This window comes from Balaenoptera borealis (assembly GCF_965194805.1).
Source record: "Balaenoptera borealis genome assembly, chromosome: 1".
Lineage (NCBI taxonomy): Eukaryota > Metazoa > Chordata > Mammalia > Artiodactyla > Balaenopteridae > Balaenoptera > Balaenoptera borealis.
Genome location: NC_138860.1, coordinates 189,697,580 through 189,720,289, shown reverse-complemented (window position 1 = coordinate 189,720,289; position 22,710 = coordinate 189,697,580). Strand labels below are relative to the sequence as shown.

The 22,710-nt window shown below is 62.9% G+C and overlaps 2 protein-coding genes across 7 annotated transcripts in view; one reads left to right on the top strand and one right to left on the bottom strand.

Moving 5' to 3' along the window:
• ESPN (espin) overlaps positions 1–22,710 on the top strand; it is a 31,343-nt gene that overhangs the window by 2,068 nt on the left and 6,565 nt on the right. Inside the window, exons 2-12 of one of the 4 annotated variants that reach the window (XM_082390476.1) lie at positions 1,489–1,682; positions 11,749–11,935; positions 12,061–12,243; positions 12,392–12,523; positions 14,956–15,157; positions 16,138–16,409; positions 19,104–19,265; positions 19,356–19,551; positions 20,889–20,915; positions 22,024–22,169; positions 22,245–22,508. In XM_082390476.1, coding sequence (XP_082246602.1) covers positions 1,489–1,682; positions 11,749–11,935; positions 12,061–12,243; positions 12,392–12,523; positions 14,956–15,157; positions 16,138–16,409; positions 19,104–19,265; positions 19,356–19,551; positions 20,889–20,915; positions 22,024–22,169; positions 22,245–22,508 — 1,965 coding nt within the window. Of the gene's footprint in view, positions 1–1,488; positions 1,683–11,748; positions 11,936–12,060; positions 12,244–12,391; positions 12,524–14,955; positions 15,158–16,137; positions 16,410–19,103; positions 19,552–20,888; positions 20,916–21,652; positions 21,792–22,023; positions 22,509–22,710 lie in introns of those variants that run through there. The other 3 variants (XM_082390477.1, XM_082390475.1, XM_082390478.1) reach the window with 3 other exon arrangements.
• LOC309628070 (uncharacterized protein) lies at positions 12,643–21,753 on the bottom strand (the record flags this gene model as incomplete). Of its 3 annotated transcripts, none has more annotated exons than XR_014244117.1 (2): positions 12,643–13,507; positions 21,281–21,480. XR_014244117.1 is itself a non-coding variant. In XM_082390784.1 (2 exons), 2 exons carry the CDS (start codon positions 21,751–21,753, stop codon positions 20,034–20,036), a joined length of 939 nt encoding a protein of 312 aa, XP_082246910.1. In that variant the 3' UTR covers positions 19,561–20,033. The 3 variants fall into 3 exon arrangements, 1 of the variants encoding a protein (XP_082246910.1); XR_014244118.1 differs by having other exon boundaries at positions 12,643–13,282; XM_082390784.1 differs by lacking the exon at positions 12,643–13,507 and adding an exon at positions 19,561–20,499 and having other exon boundaries at positions 21,281–21,753.

Here is a 22,710-nt window from a genome sequence, read left to right as displayed (position 1 = left end):
GGGAGGCTCCTGGGGCCTACGTAGCTGTTGGAGCCTTGGGGACCGGTCACAGGCCTGTGATTCTCTCCTTACTGCCACCCTCACCCAGAGGCCCAGAGCCATCAGGACCCCCTGGAGCCTCAGACCCACAGTCCCCAAGGCCAATGGGAAGTGAGGGCCTTTCTCAAGAGCTGGGGCGCAGGGCATACTTCATTATGGGCCTGTCTGGGTCACCTCTAGCCAGCCTTGTCCCCTGGGCTCAGGAGGACAGACTGCACCTGTCTCTGGTCTTCCCCAGGCATTCCACACACAGAGGAGTCTCAGCATCGGCCTCTGCTTCCTCTGGACTGTTTTCTCTGCCTCCCCTTCCTCCCTGCCTCTGTTCTTGCCCAACAGCCGGTCTGTTTGCCCCCCACCCCATATCCCCTAAATGTGACCTCCCCGTCGTGCCCCTGGACCCCGTTCCCTCTGTCCCCCCTTTTCCCTGCATTTCTTAGAGGAGCTTCTCACGCTACTGAGACTCACCTTCCTGAAGCTCAGGGTCTCTCCAGCGCCCCCTGCCTCGGCCACACCTGTTCCCATGGTGCCCTCTCTCTGGGTGGGGGCGGGGGTGGGCGTACAGAGCAGCTTCCCTTCTCTGAACCCTGGTAACCCGTGCCCGCCTCCACGGCTGCCCCACCCCCTTCCCCGTGCCCCTGCCCAGCTCCCTGCCCACCTCTCCGTCACCCCACGTGCTTAGTGCTGGGAGCTCATTCTGTTCTAGAACCAGTGCCCACTCTCCCAAACTCCCAGCCTCTGAGTCCAGGCTTCTGGGTGTCTGCCCATCTTGGCCTGCAGGTCACATAAACAGCATTTGCCAACCCCCTCCCGCAAGAGACACACACACCTGGATGTTCACGGAAGACTCATTCAGCACCTAAACCATCCACCCGTCCCCTTTGGGGTGCCTGAGAGGGGTCTTGCCCAAGCCCTTCCCAGGGGCTGCCTGTATCCCACACGTACCACCGCTGGCTTCTGCCCCGGCCCTGCCCACCAGTAGCCAGAGGCAAGGACATAGCCTGTTCGGGGTGGGGCTGGGAGCAGGGAGTCTGCTGGCCGTGGTGCAGTCCTCTGCACTGAGGTTGGGTCGTTGGAGATGCGTCAACCTGGAGGCCTCTTCCCTTGTGAGACCTGGGGAGGAGGAGAGGAAGGAGGCAGGGGTTGCTCCCCAACCCCTGACAGCAGGGCCCAACAGCCCACTCTTCCTGGCCCAGCGGCTCCTTCAGGTGTTCCCCGAGCACCTGGGTGACAGGCAGGTGCTCCTGCTGGGGCGATGACAGGGTGTCCTGCAGGCCTCAGAAAGCCCAGCATGGATGGCCCCGTGCTGCCGCTATGGACTGAGCTTCCGAGAGGGCCAGTTAGGTGCCCGAGGACAGAACTGCCCCAGTGGCTGGTGGGATGCAGGACGTGGTCTGAGCGAGGGATGGGGGCAGGGCCAGGCCTTAGGACTAACGGGCTCTCCTCCCACAGGACAGAGACAATTCTGGTGCCACAGTCCTGCATCTGGCTGCCCGCTTCGGCCACCCTGAGGTGGTGAACTGGCTGCTGCGTCACGGCGGTGGGGACCCCACCGTGGCCACAGACACGGGCGCCCTGCCTGTTCACTACGCCGCCGCCAAAGGAGACTTCCCCTCCCTGAGGCTTCTCGTCGGCCACCACCCTGAGTAAGGACCCTCCGCTTCAGGGGGCCTCTGGGTGGGGCGGGCCAGGGCTCTGGCGGCGGGGGGGGGGAGTGCCTGTAGTCGGCCGTGCCCCTCCAGCACGCCAGGGGAATTAGTGCTTCTGGGCCATCCCCGTGGTCAGGGGCCCGGCCAGAGACAGCTCCCACCCAAACTGAAAGTTCTCCCCTCCTGGTGGGCTGCCCGCAGACACATGCCCCAGAGCCCTGCAAGCAGACCCTCCCCCAGTACGAGCTGCACTTGAGCTGCAGCGGCTGTGCACGCAGACCCCTTGCTCGTCCCCAGGGTGCTTACAGCCTACAGCAGGCGCCTCTCTGGCTCTGACCTGTGCTAATTTGCAAGACTGTCCTAAGTGGGGTGTAGGGGTGAAGAGCATCTCCTGGACCCACCGTCAAAAAGGAGGAGGAGCCACGTCAGTTATCCAGCAGTGATGGGAGAGGCCCCCTGCCCAGACCCCCAGCCTGCCTCCTGGGCTCTCAGCTCCCGGCCTGTCAGAGGGCAGCTTGTCCTCTCCTGTGGCCGGCAGCTCATTCCCACTCCCCAGGGGGATGGGGCTCCCGAACCTCCCCGGCCCTCGGCGAGCGGCTGGTCTGAGAACGCAGCTGAGCAGTAGTCTGGGCACGGCCCGGGGTGGGGTGGGGTGTGCAGAAGAATGGGGTTCACTGAAGAGCATGGGAGTCGTGGGGAGGTGGTCCTGGGGGAGGGAGGGAGGCAGGGGTCCTGGGGGAAAGCCACCCAGACCCTCTCTGAGGGAGTGGGACATCAGTGGCCCTGGGGACCCAACAGACCGGGGCTCTGACTGGGGACCTTCGTCAGTTCAAGGGGGTACCTGGGAAATAAGTGGTGACAGAGGACCCAGCCTCAGGAGGAGAGCAGTCACAAGGCGGGAGGGTCTGTCCCCACCCCTGGCTCCACTCCTAAGGGCGCCTGCCCGGCCACTGGGCGCCAGGGAGCAGCAGGAGGCCAGCCTGGCCCTGTGGCCTGGTGGCAGGGTGGCTGCGTCCGGCAGCCCCTTGGGCACAGGCACACTGGTGTGGATACAGAGCAGCTTAAAGCCCCCAGGCCGGGACCAGGACCCCTGAGCCTGGCTCGTTCTTGCTAAGCAAGGGGGTTCCCTGGTTTGATTCGTGGGAGACCAGCCGGGGGTCTCCTCACAGCCGTCCCTGCCAGAGGCCACTGGGCACCACTCTGGCGTGAATCCTCTGCTCCTGGACAAGCTAGGGTCTGGGTGACACCAAAATCAGTGGAATTTCAAGGAGGAGGCCCCAAACACCCTCGAGTGCAGGCTCCCAACCTGCAGCCATCAGCACCCTGGGGGCCTGGTCCCAGACTCGACGTAAACTCCCCAGGTAGGGGCTGGGGCGCTGCCCCTGTGCATGTCCCCACCCCCGCACCCAGGTGGTTCTGACACCACCCCCTCACTTATCACTTATCACGGAGGACACTGACACCCTAAGAGAAGAGAGACAGGCGATGGTCATCCTCTCGCACCCGCCGGCCTCCCGCATCACACATGATGGGCCCCAGGAAGTCAGGCTGATGGCCATGCCAACTTAGCTCCAATGGTGTGAACTGAGGGGGCTCTGCCCCGCCCCGGGAAGTGCTGGTGGGGGGCAGGGGTGAAGCCCCAGGCTGGCCCCTGAGCCCCTCCTCCCTGAGAGGGCTGGGGCCTAGGATGAGCCTCCGTGGCTGGGGTTCCAGCCTTCGGAAGGCTCTGGCTGTGCTGCGGACACCCTCGAAGGCTCAGGGCCCGGGAGACCCTGCTGCCCCCAAGCCAGGCTGTGGTGCTGGCCGTGATTGGGCCCTGGCGCCGACTCTGTGGCCAGATGGCCTGGGCTGGTGAGCCACCAGCCCCCCGTGAATCTCAGGGAAGCGGACAGAGGCCTGGGGCTCCATTCCCACAGTGACGACACGTGACCTGGCTGATAAGGAGGCACTTTTGTGTGATTGCCAGGCTGGGCTCAGGCAGGAGGGGGTGCTGGGAATTGAGGTAGGGCCTGCTGGCGGGGGGCTTTGGGGGCCAGTGCCCACACCCTAACTCGGAAGTAGCGACTCCTGCCCCCCCAAGGCTGGGGACCCCAGGGCTGGGAGCTGGGGAGGGGCAGAGGTGCAGGCTGCCCCAGGCCGCAGGGTGCAATCAGGGGACCCAGGCAGCCTGGCTTTAGAGGCCGCCGTTGCCCCGCTCTCCTGAGCCTCCTGGCCTTCTGTGAAACACTGTGAATTATTCACAAGGGCTCAGCTCTCCCTGGCGGCAGGTGATGCAGGGAGAGCTCCTACCGGTGGGAAACCCGATCCAGCCCGGGAGGCTGTGGGCAGCCATGAGCCGTGGCCATGACAAGCTACAGAGGGGCAGGAGGGCTGGGCGGCCTCGGGGGAGGGCCCAGCTAATGCTGGGCTGCACTTTGGGGAATTAGAAAGGACTGCAGGAGTGGCCTGTACCCACCCACCCCTCCTCCAGTCTCCCCCGTCCACTGGGCAAGTCCTCCCAGAGGCAGAGGAATTGCCACCGTGACCTCAGGGGCTGCTGCCCCATGAGACCCGCCCTCTGAGCCCCCTGGGGAAAAGAGTCCTTCAGCTAGCGGCACGGGGCTGGCAGGAGCTGGGCTGGGGCTGCTTCAGGCCCTGGGTCTGAGGGAGGCAGAGTCAGGAGGGTCAGCCCTCCTGGCCAGGAGCTCTGGTGGCTGGTGGAGCAGAGCCACGAGTCCACATCCCCATTTGGGGCTCAGACGGGACGAGGAGCAGGTGGCCCTCAGAGCTCCTGACCATCCAGCCAGCAGGGTCCTGGGGCCCAGGAACCATCTCATGCCTCGACCATGTGCTTGCTGGGGGCCTCAGTAACCAGAGGGGAGCCCTGGGCTCAGCTGGGACCCTTAGGCCTGAGCACTGAGGCGGGGGAGGGTTGGGGGCAGGGCTCCAGGCTTTTCCTTCCTCCTGGGGCCCCACCGTGGTCTACCAGTCATAGAGAGCTGGAAAACCAGTCTGCGCAAAGGTTTCGGACCAGCTCCCACCTGCTGAATGCCTACTAGGGGTCTGACACCAAGCAGTAGTCTGAGCCCCACCTGCTACTAGGCAGTAGCTCTATAATCAGCCCATTTTACAGATTGATTCATCCAACTAATGTTTCTTGAGCACCTGCTCTGGGCCAGGCAATATTCCAAGTGTCAGAGATACATCAGTGAACCAAACAGACAAATGTCCCTGCCTCATGGTGCTGAAGATACAGAAATGGTGTCTCCGAGAGGCTAACTGACCACCCGGGGTCCCACCAGCTCCCTGTGTGGCCTGGGCCAAACTGCACCTCCTCTCTGGGTCTGTCTCCCATTCCTGGGCCAGGCGCTCATCTCTGAGGGCCTTTTCAAGCTCACCTGGGCGGCCCCCTTTTCCTTCACGGGGCCTGGCTGCTCCTGGGGCCCCGTCCAGGGAAGGGCTTCAGGCAGCCCCTGCCTTGAACAGGAAACCTTAGCTGCTCACCTGTTAGGGAGCCCCAGGCCTATGGCTCAGCTCCCCCTTAGAAGGCCTGGGCCTGGGGCTGCCCTTCCCTGCCGGGCACTTGTTGGTGTTTGCTGAGGTCCCCTGGGCAGCAGGGCCTGGGGGGAGCCACACCGGCACACTGGCGGCCCTGACCCAGGTGGAGGCTCTGAGAAAGGAGGGGCCTGGTGGGGTCATGAGAAGCCCCTCTCAGTGGGGACAGCCTTCACCTCCACCGGTAACTCCTGGTCCAAGCCTGTCATGTCACTGGGGCCCCAGCTGGCCTCTCTGCCCTCCCCCTGCCCGCTTCCTGTCCGGCTGTGCCCACCTTGGAGACCACAAGTCAGATCCCTGGACCGGCCAGAGGCTCCTCTCTCACGGACAGGGAAGGCTGCTTCCTTACAGCAACCCAGAGGCCCTCCTCGCTCTGGCACCCCCATACCTGACCTCCAGCTGCGCCCTAATCACCTCCTCTACTCTACCTCCTGGGCTTCCTTGCTGCTCCTGCCCTCCGACCTTTGGCCTTTGTACAGGCCATTCCCACTGCCTCACTCTCTTCCCCAGAGAGCCCACAGCCCCTCCCTCCTCCCCTTCAAGTCTTTGCTCCATCTCCGCCTCTCAGTAAGGCCGGCCCCACACCTCCTTCAGATCATCACCCGCCCCGAAGAAGACACATGCCCTCCCTCCCAGTCTTCCTCTCCCGCCTGATTTCCCGCACCCTCCTCATTACCTGGCATTACTTTCTGTGCATCTCAACACATCCTCTTACCGTCTGTCTCCCCGGGCAATGAGAGTATCTCTTTTTCTTCTACATCCTGTATGCCCGGTGCCTGATACTCAGAAAATACTCACTGAAGGACTGAGGAGTCTGGGATCCCTGGGTCTTGTCCGGCCCTGCAAGCAGCTCACTGCCCGTGACCTCAGATGGAACTCCCTTCTGGGCCTCCCAGGGCCCGTCTGGCAAATGGACCAGCTGAGGCCACGTGCGAGGCGGCATCACAGAGCTCCGGGCCTGGCTGCCCATCTCGCTCACCCCCACATATATCCACTCAACAACTAGCATCCACATGTACCCTAAGTGCCCAGCCCTGCTAGCGTTAGGGATGTAGTGAGTCCTCACGACTTCATGGAGCCAACTTGGGGGGGCTCCCAGGGGCAAAGAAGGAGCCAGGTCAAGAGCACGTGTACACGCAGAGACGTTCTTGCTTATTTTCCAGTGTGTCAGGGTGTGTCCGGCAGCCCTGGTGGAACCAAGCTTGAGAGGGCAAGTCTCCACTGTTTTCAAGCTCTGCCCCGCCCTGGCCTGTGGCAGCCTCGTGATATGTATCCCTGGAATGCATGAAAAAAGTGCCAAGACAATTCAAGAGGGACAAGTGCTATGAAGTGAAACGGGGTATTCGTAGGAAGTGGTTGGGGGGTTTCTTTAAATTGAGGGGGTCCAGGAAGGCCCCACTGAGGAGGTGAGAGCTGAATGGGAGAGGACCAGCCGTGCCAAGACCTGGCCTGGGAGCGTTGCAGGTGGAGCTGGCCGGGGCAGAGGCCTGAGGGGGGGGATCCCGCTTGGCTTCATCGCGAGCCAGGAGGGCCTGGAAGGCTGGGAGAATTGCAGACCAGTGAAGGCTTCTGGGGATATTCCAGGCTTCCTGATGGATTGGGTGTAAAGCTGACTGTTCTAGAATCTTCCTTAAATCAGGGCTGCATTGCTTCACTGGGCCAGGCCTCATTTGAGTTCATTTCAAATAAGTCAGGCGTGATTAGAGGATAAGAGAGGTAGAACCGCCAAAGGCTCCGAGTCTTTGTTCAGAGCGGGACTTACCTCACAGCCAGAACTAATCCTTGTGGAGATCATCCCCTGCCAGACCTCCCTTGGGGCAGAAATGATTGCCAGTGGGGAGGGCCACTGGAAATGCTGTTCTTTGACCAGAGTCTGCTTCTGTGGGCAGATCACTCCTTGTTTCCTAGTGGCAATGGTCACAGTAAGGTGGCACCAATCTTGGACGGAGATTTCTATCAAACGTTTACGAGCATTCCATGTTTCTTGTGTCATCAGGGTGACTTGCTTAATAGTTACAGTTTGTCTATACCATCTTTGTTCCCAAGAGGAAGAAAAGTATCATGATTTATGTGATGCTTGCTAGGAGACTCAGACTTATAAAGAACTCAAGGGTCAAGTGTTGCCAAAGACTCCTAGAGCTTGGACTCAAGGGAGGGTGGCCTGGTGTCCTTTACTGAAATGGGGATAGTAAGGGGGGAAGGTAGTTTGAGGGAGAGTGTGGAGAGATTTGCTCCATGTAAAGACAGGTAAAGGGGAAATTCCCTGGCGGTCCAGTGGTTAGGACTCCTTGCTTTCACTGCCAAGGGCACGGGTCGATCCCTGGTCGGGGAACTAAGACCCCGAAAGCTGCGTGGCATGGCCAAAAAATTTTTTTAATTAAAAGAAAAAAAGGCAAGTAAAATTCAAGAAGCTGCTCAATGCACAGATGGATGAGTGAGCTGATGTAGGGGCCGCATGTACTCCAGGTCCAAGCTGGGGGGATGGGCAGCATTGGGAACAGGTGACCTTTAACCCTGGGAAGTAGGTGACCTCACCAGGGGCAGAGTGTGTTTAGAAAGGAGGTGCTGGGGCACCCCAACATTTGGAGATTGGGCAAGGGTCGAGGGCCCATCGAGGGAGGCTGAGAAGGCCCGGTGTGTGCCTGTCCGTAGCCAAGAGGAGCAGGTGTTCGGCGGGGTGAGGGGCGCCTGTTAGGGCGTGGCCACGTCAGTCGAGGCTGGTGGCGTGGAGGTGACGGTGTGGAGGCCCAGGGGACGGGTGAGGGGGCTGGCGGGTCAGGCTGTGGCAGCGGTACCAGGAAGCCAAGCCCTGCCTTCCCTGGGAGGAACCTTGCAATTTTCAAAGATTCCTCTTCTGTCTCTCACAAGAGGCTTGGAGAGGCAACAGTTGTGATGCCCATTTGCCATATGTGGAAACTGAGGCTGGGGGGCGCGGCTAGAGGACGCCCTGGGGCCCTACACAGTGAGCCACAGAGTTGGGGTGGTGGGTGGAGGCCAGGGCCAAGGGCAGGGGCTGGGACTGGACCGGTCACCCATGGTGCCACTATGGCTAGAACTCGATGGGCTGGAGCCGGGCAGGTCCTGAGGCCAGAGGTCTCCCGAGACCCCATCCCTCTGCTCTAGGCAGCGACTCTCTGCAACAGAAATGCTGCCCGGCCTGACCCATGCTTGTTGGGGCCTGGACACCCCAGGTCAGCAGTGCCCTCACAGAGGCACAGGGAGGAGGGATCCTAAAATACAGCGATGGCGCCAGGCCTTGCTGAGGGCTCTGCAAGCATGTCTCAGCGACGATCATTATCCCCACTCGTGGACGGCTTTGTGAACAGAGATGGGAGGCAAAACACCACTTGCGGGTGGCACACACGCCAGGTCCTTCTCACACCGGGTCCCCCTCTGCCTCTCAAGTGATCCTAGCCCTCTGTGCCTCAGTTTCCTCATCTGTAAAAGGGGAACGATGCTGACACCTCCCGGGTAAGGTCTTTAGGAGGACTAGATAGAGACCATGTGTCAGTGCTTGGCGCAGAGCAGTTTGTTCAGTAGATGGTACCCACTGTCACTGTTATCCGTTATCGTCATCTCTACTACTATATAAATTCACTCTCTCTCCATCTAAATTCATTAATTTAAAGACTAGTGTTGGGAATTCCCTGGCGGTCCAGTTGTTAGGACTTGGCGCTTTCACTGCCAGGGCCCGGGTTCAATCCCTGGTCAGGGAACTAGGATCCCACAAGCGCCGCCAAAAAAAAGAAAAAAAAAGGACGAAATTCATTAATTTACTTTGTTCCTGTGCTCATCCATGTATATATATGTTTTTTATCTTTTGGCCGCGCTGCACAGCATATGGGATCTTAGTTCCCCAATCAGGGATTGAACCTGCACTCCCTGCATTGGAAGCGTGGAGTCTTAACCACGGGACCACCAAGGAAGTCCCTCCTCCATATTTTTAGAGTTTACCCCAGTGAGTTTGAGGGTGCCCATTCTTCCTGCCTCCAGGTCGACACAGAAGAAAGGAACAAGACCAGGACCCCCTTTCCCACCCCGGCTCATCAGCGAATCTGCCCCTTATTCTGGGGTCTCCCAGGCTGGGGGCTGTGACTCCTGAATGGGTTACTGAGCGCTCACTCCGTACCAGGGACGCCAGCTGGGGTTGTCAGCCAGTGGCCTGGCAGGAGGCTGTGAGCACAGCTTCCCCCTCCTGCTCGGCTCCTGCCCTGTGCCAGCTTATCAGACCTTCTGAGACCTCCTCAGGCTGGCTGGGCACCCCTGGGTCATGGATCCCAGCCAGGCAGGGTGGCCTGGGAGAACAGGGCTGCCGGCAGAGCCGGCGCCCTGAGCTGTGTGAACTGCCTCAGGCCTCCCCCGAGACAGCCCGGTGGGCCCTGGGCGGTGGCCCCTCCAGTCTCCGAGCCCCAGGACCCCAGCACTCGCTGCGCCTTGGTTACGGGGTGAATAATTCAGGCCATCGAGTGTCGGTCATGAAATATTAAACGGGCCGTTCCTGACGCACCAGCTTGTGAAGGTGGGAGAGGGGCAATGCTGGCACCGGGGCGTGGAGGCCGGTGGCTGAGAGCCCTCGCGTTCCCGCGGTGCGGCGTGTGGGCGCGACCCTGTCTGCCGCTGTGCGCCGTGCTCGGCACGCCGCTGCGCCCCCGACGCGGGTGGGGTAGTGGCAGGCAGCCGGGCACCGTCCCAGACTCGGTGTCAGCCCCGAAGTGGCAGCTCTGTGTCTGAGGAGGGGGTGTTCCCACGTCAGGAGGACGGAGAGAGCTGGGGCTGCGTGCCTGGTGGGCGCTGCAAGCCGCCTGGGGTCAGGGGTCAGGGAAGTGGACAGGGCTGGGGCTTTAGGGACAGGGAGAAGTCAGACGGGAGGGTCCGAGGGCTGTGTGAGAGCGAGGGGCCGAGTCGTGGGTGGCTGACAAGAGCGTGGGTGAGGGGGCAGATGGAGGAGGAGTGTGTGGCCTGGTGCCCACGTTACTGTACACGCGGCTGGCACTTAGATGAGGGAGGGAGGGCGTGGACGGTGGGGGTGGAGCGTGTGATCGAGGCCGTGAGCAAATAGATGGGAGAGGCGGGTGGGTGGGAGGATATGAAGTCGGACGAAGAACTGCGCTTCCTGGGGCCCAGAGGGCTGATCCAGCCCAGAGGGACCCAGCTCCTACTCCCCACCCCGCACCCGCTGTGTCCTAGACCCGCGGCGAGCTCCTCTGTCTGGGCCTAGATTGTGGCGCCACCTAGTGTCTGTATCTGGTAACTGCACCCTGGCATCCACACCCATTGTGAAGTCAGAAAAACTGAGGCTAAGCCAGCGGCAGGGACAGCTTCCCTAATTCCCAGCAGCACTCTACTTCGTGGGACTGATTCCCCAGTTAGGACCCTTCTGTGGGAGCTGGGGAGCAGGGATGAGGGGCAGTGACAGCTGCAAGCTAGGCCCGAGGGAAGGCTGAGGGAATGAAGACATGGAATGGCCCTTCCCCCAATCCCTCTCCTCGCTCCCTTCGTTCCTGCTGTGCGTCCGGGTCTGCATCACGCAGACGGATTGTGCTCAAATGCCACTTACCAGCTGTGTGACCTTTGGCAAGTCACAGCCCCTGAGCCTCAATTGCCCCACTGCAAAATGGGGATGACGGTAGGACCTAAGTTAGGACATGCAGTGAGGACCTGCGTGCTAGTGTCGTAGCGCATGGGAGGTGCTCAGTGGATGGCGGCACCTGTTGTGTTGCCAGGCTGATGACAACCACAACCAGACTATTCCACTGAATTTTAATTTCAGATAAACAACAAATAATGGTTTAGTATATGCACATCCCATGCCACATTGGGGGTAGACTTACACTAGAAAATTATTTGTTGTTTATATGAAATTCAGATTGTAACTGGGCATCCTGTGTTTTATCTGGTGACACTACCACTCTGCCTTCTGGGAATTCAGTCTTCTGGGGGAGGCAGAGGCCAAAATAAGTTATGATCGAGCATGGCAGGTGGCCCGTGGAGTGAGCCCAGGGCAGTATGAGGCACAGAGGTGGGAAAGGCCTGTTCTGCTGGAGAAATCAGGGCAGGCCTCATGAAGGAGGGATCTGTACCGAGTCTTCAAGAGAGACGGGAAGGCATTCCAGACAGAGGGGGGACATGATCAAAGGCACAGAGGTCCGACAGCAGGTGTGAGGACTCACACTGACTGTGGGTCAGTGTGGCTGAAAAGGTAGGAGGAGGCCAGGTCACCACATCCCTGTAGACCTTGGTAAAAAGGTGGGCTATTTACTGAGGGTAGAGACTAGCTCAGTCAGACGTGCATTGCAGAAAGAAGGCTGCCGGGGGGAGGTGGGGAGCAAGCCAGAGGGGCCCCCCCACCCAGGGAGGCTGGCACAAGACTGAGTCCAGAGGGGGTTGGGCAGCCGGGCCCAGCCACTAGGTTTTTCTCCAACCCACCCTCCCAGCCCTCCAGAGCTCCCCGGAAGCGGGCGAGGGGTGAAGAAAGCTTTGGAGGGGGACGGGCACTGAGAGCCCACGGTGGGTGCTGCGTCTTCCGCAGGGGAGTGAATGCCCAAACCAAGAACGGTGCCACGCCCCTGTACCTGGCATGCCAGGAGGGCCACCTGGAGGTGACGCAGTACCTGGTGCAGGAGTGCGGCGCGGACCCGCACCTGAGCGCCCACGACGGCATGACCCCGCTGCACGCCGCGGCGCAGATGGGCCACAGCCCGGTCATCGTGTGGCTGGTGAGCTCGGGGACAGGTCGGGGTTGGGGCCCGGGAGAGGCGGGGCCTGTGCGGGACGGGGGCGGGGCCAAGAGGGGCCTGGCGCCCAGCCCCCGCCCCTCTGTGCCCCCTCCTCTCCCCCCCAGGTGAGCTGCACCGACGTGAGCCTGTCGGAGCAGGACAAGGACGGCGCCACGGCCATGCATTTCGCGGCGAGCCGCGGTCACGCCAAAGTGCTCAGCTGGCTCCTGCTGCACGGCGGCGAGATCTCGGCCGACCTGTGGGGCGGGACCCCGCTGCATGACGCCGCCGAGAACGGGGAGCTGGAGGTGAGGGCGGGCCGGGGGCGTGGCCGGGAGGCCGGGCGAGCGCGGGAGGGGCGGGCGCCCTCTGCTGGCGCCGCGCTCTCAGCACAGCGCTGCCCCGGCGCCAGGGTCCTGGCTGTCGGCCGGGGGTCCTCACTGCGCGCCCCTGCAGTGCTGCCAGATCCTGGTAGTGAACGGCGCGGAGCTGGACGTCCGCGACCGCGACGGGTACACGGCCGCCGACCTCGCGGACTACAACGGCCACAGCCACTGCACCCGCTACCTGCGCACCGTGGAGAACCTGGTACGCCCCGGGCGCTGCTCCCCCGCATTATTGCATTCCCCCCACAGCTTGCCCCCACCTCCCCGCAGGGGTAGGTGTTGTTACCCTTTTTACCACGGAGGAAGCTGAGGTTAAGGGAAGTGAAGCCCCTTGCCCGGGGTCACACGAGTAAGTGCCCTAGATCACTACCCCACATGACCTCTCAGGCCAGAACCACTGACCACTGGGGAGTGAGGGTGTGCGGGCAGAAATGTCGAGGGAAGGAGGACCAACCTCGTCCTGATGAGAACCAAGGCTCGGAGAAACAACGACACTTACACACCAGTGGGAACAGTAAAGTGCATTCATCTGCCCACAGGTATTAATTAGCTCATTTAACTCTCACCACCACACTCTGAGGTAGGGAGTGCTCGTATCCCCATTTCACAGGTGGGTAAACTGAGTCTTGGGGAGACCCAATCACCCAATCATTAAATGGTGGAGCCCTGGTGTCCGGGCCTGGAGCTACCTCTCTTCACCACTACTCTGTATGTTTGCTCACTGTGTGGCTACTTCATAATTGAAAATCTGTGTTACTCTTTTCAAATTATTTTATTATGGTTACAAAGCCATGAAGGAACCCACTGGGACTTGAGCGCAGATGTGGGTGGCTCCCAGTCCTGGGCTCTGGCTCCTCTGGTGCAACGTCTGCTTTGGCGCAGGAGGGAGGAAAGAGGGCTGGCTTCACAGGCATCTTCAGAAGGGGGGCAGCCTGGCCACGAGAGGGGCTGCGGAATGAGGCTGGAGGAGAGAAGGCCGATGACCCCCTGCCCAGAGCATTGTCTGCCCTGTCGTCGAGTATATGGGGGCACCCTGGTTCTGGGGACTCCAGAGCACAGCAAGGTCCAGGGGTCAGAGATGGCATCTGGTCCCAAGGAAGAACTTCCCCGCAGAAAGGGCCATCCGGAGAGAGTAGTGGTCCACAGAGCCCCAGCGCCCTCTGGCGCCCCCTGATGGAGGCTTTAGCTGCAGGCAATGAGCAAACAAGCACCATTCCTTGAATTCTGACCCCGGTAAGGTACCCTGCCTAGTGCTTTACGATGTAATCTCAGTTCATCTTCACAGTGAATTAATACTAACAGTTGACACATATGGCATTTACTGGCTACCATGCCCTGGCACTTCACTAACTTTTAAAATCTTTGTTATAACATAATGGGGCAGGCAGTACTGTTATACCCATTTACAGATGAAGAAACTCAGGTACAGACAGAAAGGACAAGTGACGGAAAGGTCATGTAGCTAGTAAGTGGAGGAGATGAAATTTGAAGCCATCCCCACAGGCTGCAAAGCCTTTGCCCCTAACCTCTGTCAGGGCTGGGCAAGTACCCACTGCAGCCAGCCAAGGAAAGAGTGTGTTCGGGCTGCCCCCCAAGCCCAGCTCCTATGGCTCCCGTTGGCTCAGGGGTTAGGCAGCAGGGCCTGGCCCCCCCGAACTGGGTGGGGTGTGGAGGACCTGGCCCCCTCACAAGGCAGTGACAGATCCAAGCCATGGAGGATACTGGCCCAGAAAAGGCAAACACTCCCGCAGAGCCCCTAATTACGGGGCCAATGAGCGTGGCCGCTGAGCCGTTACCTGGTGCCAGGCCTGCCTCGCGTTCCCAGGGGACCTGTGACACTTCTCAGGCAGGGAGGGGGCGCAGGGCAGGGAGGAGCCGGCCTGGGCAGGAGGCAGCAAGCAAGCGAGCAGCAGCCTTGCCGGCAGCAAGGCCAGCATGGGCAACGTAAGCATTGGCCCCCACCCCAGCCCGCTCCCAGGCGGGAGGGTCAGGCCTGTGGGCAGGGGAGAGGCAGTGGTGGGGGATGGCTGAGCTCAGGTTGCCCACCCCCAGCTCAGCTGGGCCACCCCAGGCCCCATCCTTTCCCCAAAGGCCCCATCAGGAGACAGGGGCTAGGCTCGTGTTGGGATTTGCCCCAGTCCGGCAAGGAGAGACAGGGTGGTTGCTGGCCAGGTCGGGGGATCAGTCTTTCCTGCAAGTTGCAAGTGCCGTGCACCCCTCCCCTATCCCCAGCTGCTGCAAATGTTCCCACCCGCTGCAGCAGTGCCTGTGCCTCCTCGCCATGCCAGAGCCTGGCCCTCTGCCCGTTGATGAGAAGGGCGTAAGATTGGTGCCGTGGCCGCCCTCGCTTGGGGTCCAGCCCAGCGTCCTCTCTCTTTTCTGTTAGCCTCTCAACCCCCCTGAGCAGAGACCAGACAGGGCTGGGAGTTTCCCAGGAATCCATGGTCCTGCCACTGGGGGGCTAGGTTTGAATCTTAGCCTGGGAAGAACCTGAGAGATGATGGGGAAGGGAGCCCAGAAAGGGAAGTGGCTTGACCGAGGTCACACAGCGAGGGTGTGCCCGAGCAGGACCCTGGCGCAGGGTGTGCTGGTCTTTGGAGCGGGGTTGCCCTCACAGCCCCCTCTCCCGCTCAGAGCGTGGAGCACCGCGTGCTGTCACGGGATCCATCCGCTGACCTGGAGACCAAGCAGCCTGACTCGGGCATGTCCTCACCCAACACCACCATGTCGGTCCAGCCACCGAACTTTGACCTCAGCTCACCCACCAGCACCCTCTCCAACTACGACTCCTGCTCCTCCAGCCACTCCAGCATCAAGGGCCGGTGCCCCCCTCATGGTGAGTGGGCCTGGGAAGAGGGAGGAGGGAGAGCAAACTGGAGTCAGACCACTGCGCCCTGAGGACCATCCCTGGGCCCACTCTGCCCGCAGCTGACACTGGAGGCTGCCCAGGTCACCAGGAGGGCTGGTTCTGGTGAGGACAGGTGACAGTCACGCTTGTGGGTGTCCGTCACAGACATGCCTGTACATCCACAGGTACCCTCCCACCAACAAAAGCCGCATGCACCCCACATGCAATTCAGTATCCTCACTTACACACGCACAAAATGCTCCCCAGACATTACACACACCTACCCACACTCAAGAGTGCACACCTACACATGTGTACACACAACATCCAGGTATGAGTGCACAGCCACACGTACAGAGCCATACAGACACCTACGCTACACGTGCGCACTCACGCACCCCAGGTCCACAGACCAGTGCAAACACGTTCATAAGTACAAAGAAGCACGTACACACATTCACGAACATACACAAAGGCACACTCAGGCAGAAGCCAGGCACACGTGTTCACACATGCTGACCGCACCCTGAGCTTAGATGTCTGTCCACCTGCGATGCCTGCTTTACGCCGCCAGGTGGTGGCCTGCAGAGCTGCTGGGGCCCCCTGCAAAGATGCGGTGTGGCCGTCTCCCGCCGCCTGCCCGGCCACATCTGGCCACATCTGCCCCGAGGAGCCACCCCTCCACCCTCCAGGTGGCTCTGCTCCGCAGCCCTGTCTTGGAGCCCGTGGCCCCCTGCCAGTTCCCCTCAAACCTGAGCACAGGCCTTTCCCCAACGAGTGCAGGGCTGCAGGTGGGCAGGGCCAGGGTGAGGGTGGGCCCAGCCCTGCGGGGCCCACAGTGGGGCCGTGTCAGGCTGCACCCGGAGCCTGCCTACTCCCGTGGCAGGTCGTTTCCGGGCAGGAGGGGGTCTTGGGCCTGGGGGCAGCCTCTTTGCAAACTCCCAAACCCAGCCTTCCCTCTGTCCCAGGGCTTCCCAGCACGAGAGCTGCAGACATACAGAGCTACATGGACATGCTGAGCCCAGAGCCAGGCCTGCCCCGGAGCAGGATGGAGAGACCCAAAGCACCACCGCCACCACCCAGCTTCCCTCCACTGCCCTCACCCCCAGGCACCCAGCTGCCCCCACCCCCGCCAGGCTACCCAGCTCCCAAGCCCCCCGCGGGGCTACAGGCAGCTGACATCTACACGCAGACGAAGAACAAACTCCGCCACGTGGAGACCGAGGCCTTCAAGAAGGAGGTAGTGAACCCTCCCCAACCTGCCTGCCCTCCGGCCCTGGGAGTGGGCTGATGCGGGGGCAGCAGAGGCCAACAAGTGGCCCGGCTCGTGGATACAGGGCGGGCGGCGGGGGGCGGGGGGCGGTGGGGGGCGGGGGCGGTGGTCCCTGGTCCAATGGCCTATTCAGGAGTCAAAGCTTCTGGTCAGCCCCATGGCGGCTCAGGGCTGAGCACTGGGGACAGAAAGATGAGGAAGACAAAGCCAGCACCCTTTGGGGAGTTGGGGGGCAGGGCGGGGGGAAGGAACATATACTCAGATAGCCATGCCTCTCCGGGAGCTGGGTCCTCACCACCTCTTGCACAGAGTGGCAGGGAGCTCATGGAATCGGCAGAGAATACGTGCAAACTGCCTCTCCACAGATGTACATATGTCCAGCTCCGGGCTCAGGTGGAGAAAGGGTCCCAAGGGAGTGTCTTCCAGGTGGGAGATGCAGGCGGTGTGAAGTTGAGGGCTGGGAGGAGGAGGGTGGAGGCAAGGGCAGGGAGCACCCGCAGGACTCAGCACCCTCTCAGCATTGGGGGCTGGACGTGGGGGTAACATGGAGGCTGGCTCCCCAGTTTGGGGCTTCAGCTCCCAGGTGGGTAGACAAGCCAGTCCTGAGATGGGAGCCGTGGGGAGAAGCAAGCTTGTAAGAAGGGGCCGAATCCGGTGCGGGCACTTTGAGTGTGGGGTGCCCGGATGCAGGGCCTGTAGGTTCCTGGCTAAGGCTTTGGAGCAGGGGAGGGGGCAGAGGGCTGGTCTGCACAGCTCTGAGAGTCCTGGGCAAGGAGGCCCAGAGGGAGCCCTGGGGTTCTGGCCAAGAGGACAGAGGGAGGCTGGTCTGAGAGGGGAGGGCAGCCTGAGGCCCCAGGCGGCTGAGTGTGGGATAGCAGACAGAGCCCCCCTAGGGTCCTGGGGGAGCCCCGACCTTGTAGTTCTCTCTCGAGCCCAAGGCAAGCTGCTCCAGGGCCAAGCTCAGTAAACAGTTCCCACAGGTGACCCACATCGCAGGGCCACTGGCTGGGGGAGGGGGAGGACACAGCACCACTGCAACTCTTCTTGCTGCCTCAGACCAGGCTCTCAGTGGGTTCCTCTTTCATCTCCAGAAGGTGAAGGGGGCCCAGGAGAGACCTGCAGGGGGCCTAGGGCCAGCGGACTTTGCAGGCCAGGCGTGTGGGCCCTGCCCCAAGCCACAGGACAGGCGGCCCGGCCTGTGGCCCCTCCCCTGAGCCAGAGCACCAGGACTGCGAGGTCCCGTGCCTCTCCCGGTGTGTGCGTGCCCGGCGGCAGGCGCTGGGCCGCTCCACAAGGGCCCTTTGTGTGCCCCGCACCCCCCCCCAACTCCCCAGCTTTTTCCGGACCGCGGGCAGGAGCAGGGTCGTGGCTCCCGCGCCTCGGGGCTGCAGGGGGCGCCGAGGGGGCAGGCTGGCCCAGAAAACAAATCCTGCGGTGTCGCGTTTCCTTGCAACGTGAACCCGGCCGGGTGGGGCTTGGAGGGTCCGGGGCCACCGTGGGGACGCTCGGACTGGGGGTGGGGCGGGGGACAGCCCCTGCCAGGTGACTTGGTCTTTGGCCCCTCCGCCTCCTGTCTTTCTTCCCGGGCTGGGCTTAGTGGGGGGCAGCTGCGACGGAGTGGACTACCCGCGCTGTCACCCGAGCCCGGCCTGCCGCCCCTGAAACCCGAGGCTTGGGCGCGGGTGTCGGTGTCCCTTACGCAGCCGGCGATGGTTTCCAGATGCGGGAGGGAAAGGGCGGGGGCGTGACCCGGAACCCGGGGGGCCAGACGTGGGGGGCTCCACTGCCCGTGGTGAGGCCCAAATTCTGTCTCTGGCGGATGGAGGGGGTGAGTGGGGGGATGAAGCCTGGGGTGCTCAGCCCAGAACGGAGGGAGAGAGGGGCAGGGGGGCGGGGCCACATCTGGCCTGCGGGGTAGGCGCGGCGCAGCGGCCAGGTGTTGGCGGAGCAGTGGGCCCCCGTGGCATTCCCGACTGCTGGGGGTTTCGGCCCGGGATTGGCAGGCCCTGGGTGATGTCAGGCCGGCAGAGCTCTTAGGCGCACATAGGCGCGGGCGGGCGGGCTGGGCTGTAACCTGAGAGGAAGGATCAGGTAGCGCAGGTGTCGAGTCCATGCCGCCCCCGCTGCCAGGTGCACAGCGGGGGCCACCGGCACGGTCGCAGGTAGGAGCAGCCCCAGGCCGGGGCCGGGCGGCGGAGGGCCCTGGGCAAGCAGTGGACTACCTCCGGGCGGAACTCCCGCGAGAGAGGGTTCCGCGAAGCCTTGGTTTCGCGTGGGACCGGCTGGTCGCCGGGAGTGGGGTGCGGCTGAGTCCTTAGCGCTGCCTAAGCTGGGAGCTACCCCTTCTCCAGCTCCCCCTGGCGTTTGGGCTGGGCCACCCCGCCCCTCGGCCCGCCCCTTCTAGCCACAGTGGGGGCCCCTGCGCCCCTTGGCCCGCGCCCAGAACCCCTCCCTGTGGGGCCGACCGAGAGTGCCCTTTCACCGAGGCCCGCAGGACCCTCGCCCCATCCCCGCTCTGAGAGCAGGAGGGTCTGGGACCGCGGCTGGCCACGAGCCGCCGGAAGGTTAAGAGCTGGGAAGGCGGGCTGGGGTGGGGGGGGGGATGTGGGAGGCGGAAGGGACAAGTGCCCGAAGCTCACTCCGCCCGCTGTCTTCCCGCAGCTGAGCTCCCGCGACGGCCGCAACGGGCTGCGGAGGCAGGACTCCAGCCGCAAGCCCCGCGCCTTCAGCAAGCAGCCCAGCACGGGGGACTACTACCGCCAGCTGGGCCGCTACCCCGGGGAGCCGCTGGCCGCGCGCCCGGGCATGGCGCACAGCGAGGAGGTGCGTGCCCGCCGGCCCGCACCCGCCGGCCGCCCGGGACCCGGCCGGGCTGCCCGCGTCTCACTCGCTGGCCCCTCCGCTCCCCCGCAGGCGGCGCAGCTCCCCGGGAACCACGTGCACAACGGCTGCGGCGCGGACCCCAAGACGTCCAGGGAACTGCCCCCGCCGCCCCCGCCGCCGCCGCCCCTGCCCGAGGCCCTGAGCTCGCCGCCGCCCGCTCCTCCTCTGTCCTTCGAGGGCTCTAGCCCTGGCTGCGGGCAGCGTCGCTCCTCCTCGTCCACTGGCAGTAAGTAGGGGCGGGCTGAGGGGTGGGGGGCGGTGCTAGCCCTGAAGGGGGAGGGAAACCAAGACCCCCTCCTCCCCACCCCCGACCCCCCGCCCCGGGCAGCTGCCACTGCCCTGGTGCTTCCTCTTTTCCTTCTCGATCTTTCTGCAGCCCCACCCCAATGAGGACTTGACCCTAAGGGGAGCCTTGGAGTTGCTTTAGGTCCTGCCAGAGCAGGACTGGGCTGTGTGACCTGGGGCAAGTCCCCTTCCCTCTCTGGCCCTGCCTTCCACCCAGTAGGGAAGGCCTCCCAGCTCTGGTGGCTGCTGTTTCTGATGAGCTGGTGCTAGAGGGAAGCTCAGAGAAGTAGAATTAGCTTCAAGGAGGCAGGGTTGCTGGCCAACCTTCTTCCTGCCCCACGTCTATCCTGAGTCACTCTTCCACTCCTGGCTGCTTTCTCTTGTTCTCCCAAGCTAGCTACAGCCCAGGGCCTGGCTATAGGGTCAAGGCCAGTAACCCATCATACTCTGCCCTCCCCCTCCTGGTGAATCCCCTGAGCATCCTTTTTTAAGAGCTAGACTGGTGACCAGGATTCCTGGGCTTCTCTTCTGAAATGCGGGACAGTCTCCTGCATGCCAGGGCTCCTGGAAGGCCCAGGAGGTGGTATGTGGGTGCTGATGCGTCCACTCCAGCCTGGCAGGGGGTGGCCGAGCTGCCTTCCTCACCCAGCCACTCGGTTCGGGGACCATGCTTAGTGGTAGCATCCAAAGCTTCATTTCCCTGACTAGGGATGCAAGGCTGCAGTAGCGTCCAAGGTAGTGCCAGCCTGGGCTCCTTGGGGTACCTATGGAGCCGCAGCCCCTGCAGACCACAGCCCATGGTAGCATGTCCACCGTCAGCTGAGCCTCCAGAAAGGCCCCCAACTTTGAGGTCAGTGTCTTCCCTTGGCAGACTGGAGCAAGGCTGAAACTAGGAACAGAAGAAAAATAGACTCTGGGCTTCTCCAGACACCCCTTCGCAGCAGAGCCTGGGCTGGGTGCCCTATCCCATCCCAATGCCAAGATTGAGGCCCTTGCTAGGGGGGCCAGGGCCAATGGCAGCCCAGCCCAGCCCTCAGGGGCACCAACAGAGCTGGGAACTGAGCGGACCACCCTTGTGGAGCCCCAGAGCAGCCTGAGCCAGGGTCAGATGGACTGGAAAGTTCCTCCTCTCACCCCCCCCCCCGCCCCGCCTGCCCCCATGCATCTCCCCTCCTCCTGCCCTCCCTGGCCCTCTCTTGCTCTCCGTGATGTCCTAGCCTCACCCCAGCCCCCTCCCTCTCCTAACTTCGCTGTCACTTCTCTCCTCTCGGTCCCTAGAAGTGAGAGTGCTGAGACACAGGAAGAGTGAGTAGCTGCGTGCGCGGCTCCTGGCTGAGGCGCGGGGGTGGGGCACAGGGCACGCTCAGGAAGAGCCAGGCTGACGGGCTGGGGTCTTGAGGAAAGGACGGGACCAGGGTCCGGCAGGCGAGGGGTCCTGGACACTACAGGTTCTACCCGCATTCTGTGCCGGGCAGACGGTTTTGCCTAAAGAAATGAGCCCGCAGCCGGGGCCCACCGGCACTTTTCCCTTTTTCCCCTCCCACTACCGCGCTCTGGGATCCCCAGCCCGGGGAACGCAGAAGCTGTTGGCCCCCTTTTTTCCCCCTCACCCAGTCCTGACTCCTTCCTCAGTCTGTCTCTAAAGGCAACCCTCCCCCAACTCCATTCACCTCCGCCGGCCTCGTCGGAAAATGCAAACTCCGCGCCGCGCATTTGCATGTCGTCCGCCTGGCCCCTCGTCCTGAGTGCCCCCACCCCATATCCTTAGTAAGGTCTCGGCTTTCCCGGGTCCGCCAGAGCTGCGCTGCGCTTTGCCATAAGTGTGCTCCGTCTGGGCTTGCAACCAGTGCGTCTGCGCGTGTGTCTGTCTGTGGCGGGGGTGGGGAGGGGGCCGGCTGGCTTCTGGCATCCAGGGTCCCGAGTCTATAGCCATGGACGCCCCAGGTGACTCAGTCCAAGGGTCACTGGGGTTTGCTGGTGCAGTGAGATGGCCAGAGGGAGGCTCCACCCTGGCGGGGCCGGGCCGGGCAAGCCGGGACAAAGGTCGGGTGGCTGGCCCCAGGTAGTGTTCTGGAGCTGGGCAGTCAGTGCGCTGCGCGGAGACGTTCGCTAGAGGCCCCAGGGCCGGCCCAGGAGCCATCATGAACTCCCAGGGGCCTCCAGGCGGGGGCTCCACACCCCGTGAGTAGGGTCGGGAGGATGGCTGGGCTGCGCGGGCTGCCAGCTGAGGACCCGCCTCTGGGGTCCCCGAGAGCTGCCTGCGGGACCCGGGACCTGGAGAGCTGCCCTCTGAGCCCAAGGGAAGGCCCCGGCCTGCGCTGACTTGGGGAAGGGGGCAGCAGAGGGCAGGTAGGGGGCGGCGGGGACGCGGGCCTCACACCAGGCCAGCGTCTCCTCTCCTGCCTCCGCGCAGGCACCAAGTCTTTCAACATGATGTCCCCGACGGGCGACAACTCAGAGCTACTGGCTGAGATCAAGGCGGGCAAGAGTCTGAAGCCGACGCCGCAGAGCAAGGGGCTGACCACGGTGTTCTCGGGCAGTGGGCAGCCGGCCTCCCAGGTAGGCGATGCGACAGACGCCCCAGCCCCTCGACCCCGCCCACCCGGCACTCAGCCCCGCCGCTTCTCCCCGCAGCCCGACTCGCCGCTGCCGCTGGCCTCGCCGGCACCGTCACGGGCGCGGAGCCCCACCCCGCCGGCCGCGGGGTCCCAGCCACTGCTCAACGGCAGTGTGGCGCCGGCGCCGCCTGCCACCCCTGCGCCGGGCGTGCAGCTCGACGTGGAGGCGCTCATCCCCACGCATGACGAGCAGGGCCGGCCCATCCCCGAGTGGAAGCGCCAGGTGATGGTGCGCAAGCTGCAGCTGAAGATGCAGGAGGAGGAGGAGCAGAGGCGGAAGGTGGGCGGGGTTGGGCTTCCCAGAGGGCCCTGGGGTCCGCACCTGGGTCCACAGCCCATGCCCTACATCATCCCCCAATCTGCCCGGGACCTTTCAACCTCAGACGGCTCCCATTACCTTTGGGAAAAAGCACGATTGGGCCACCACCCCTCTCCTGGGACGGTTCCTAGTCTCCACCGCCAGCACCACCCCCCAACAGCCT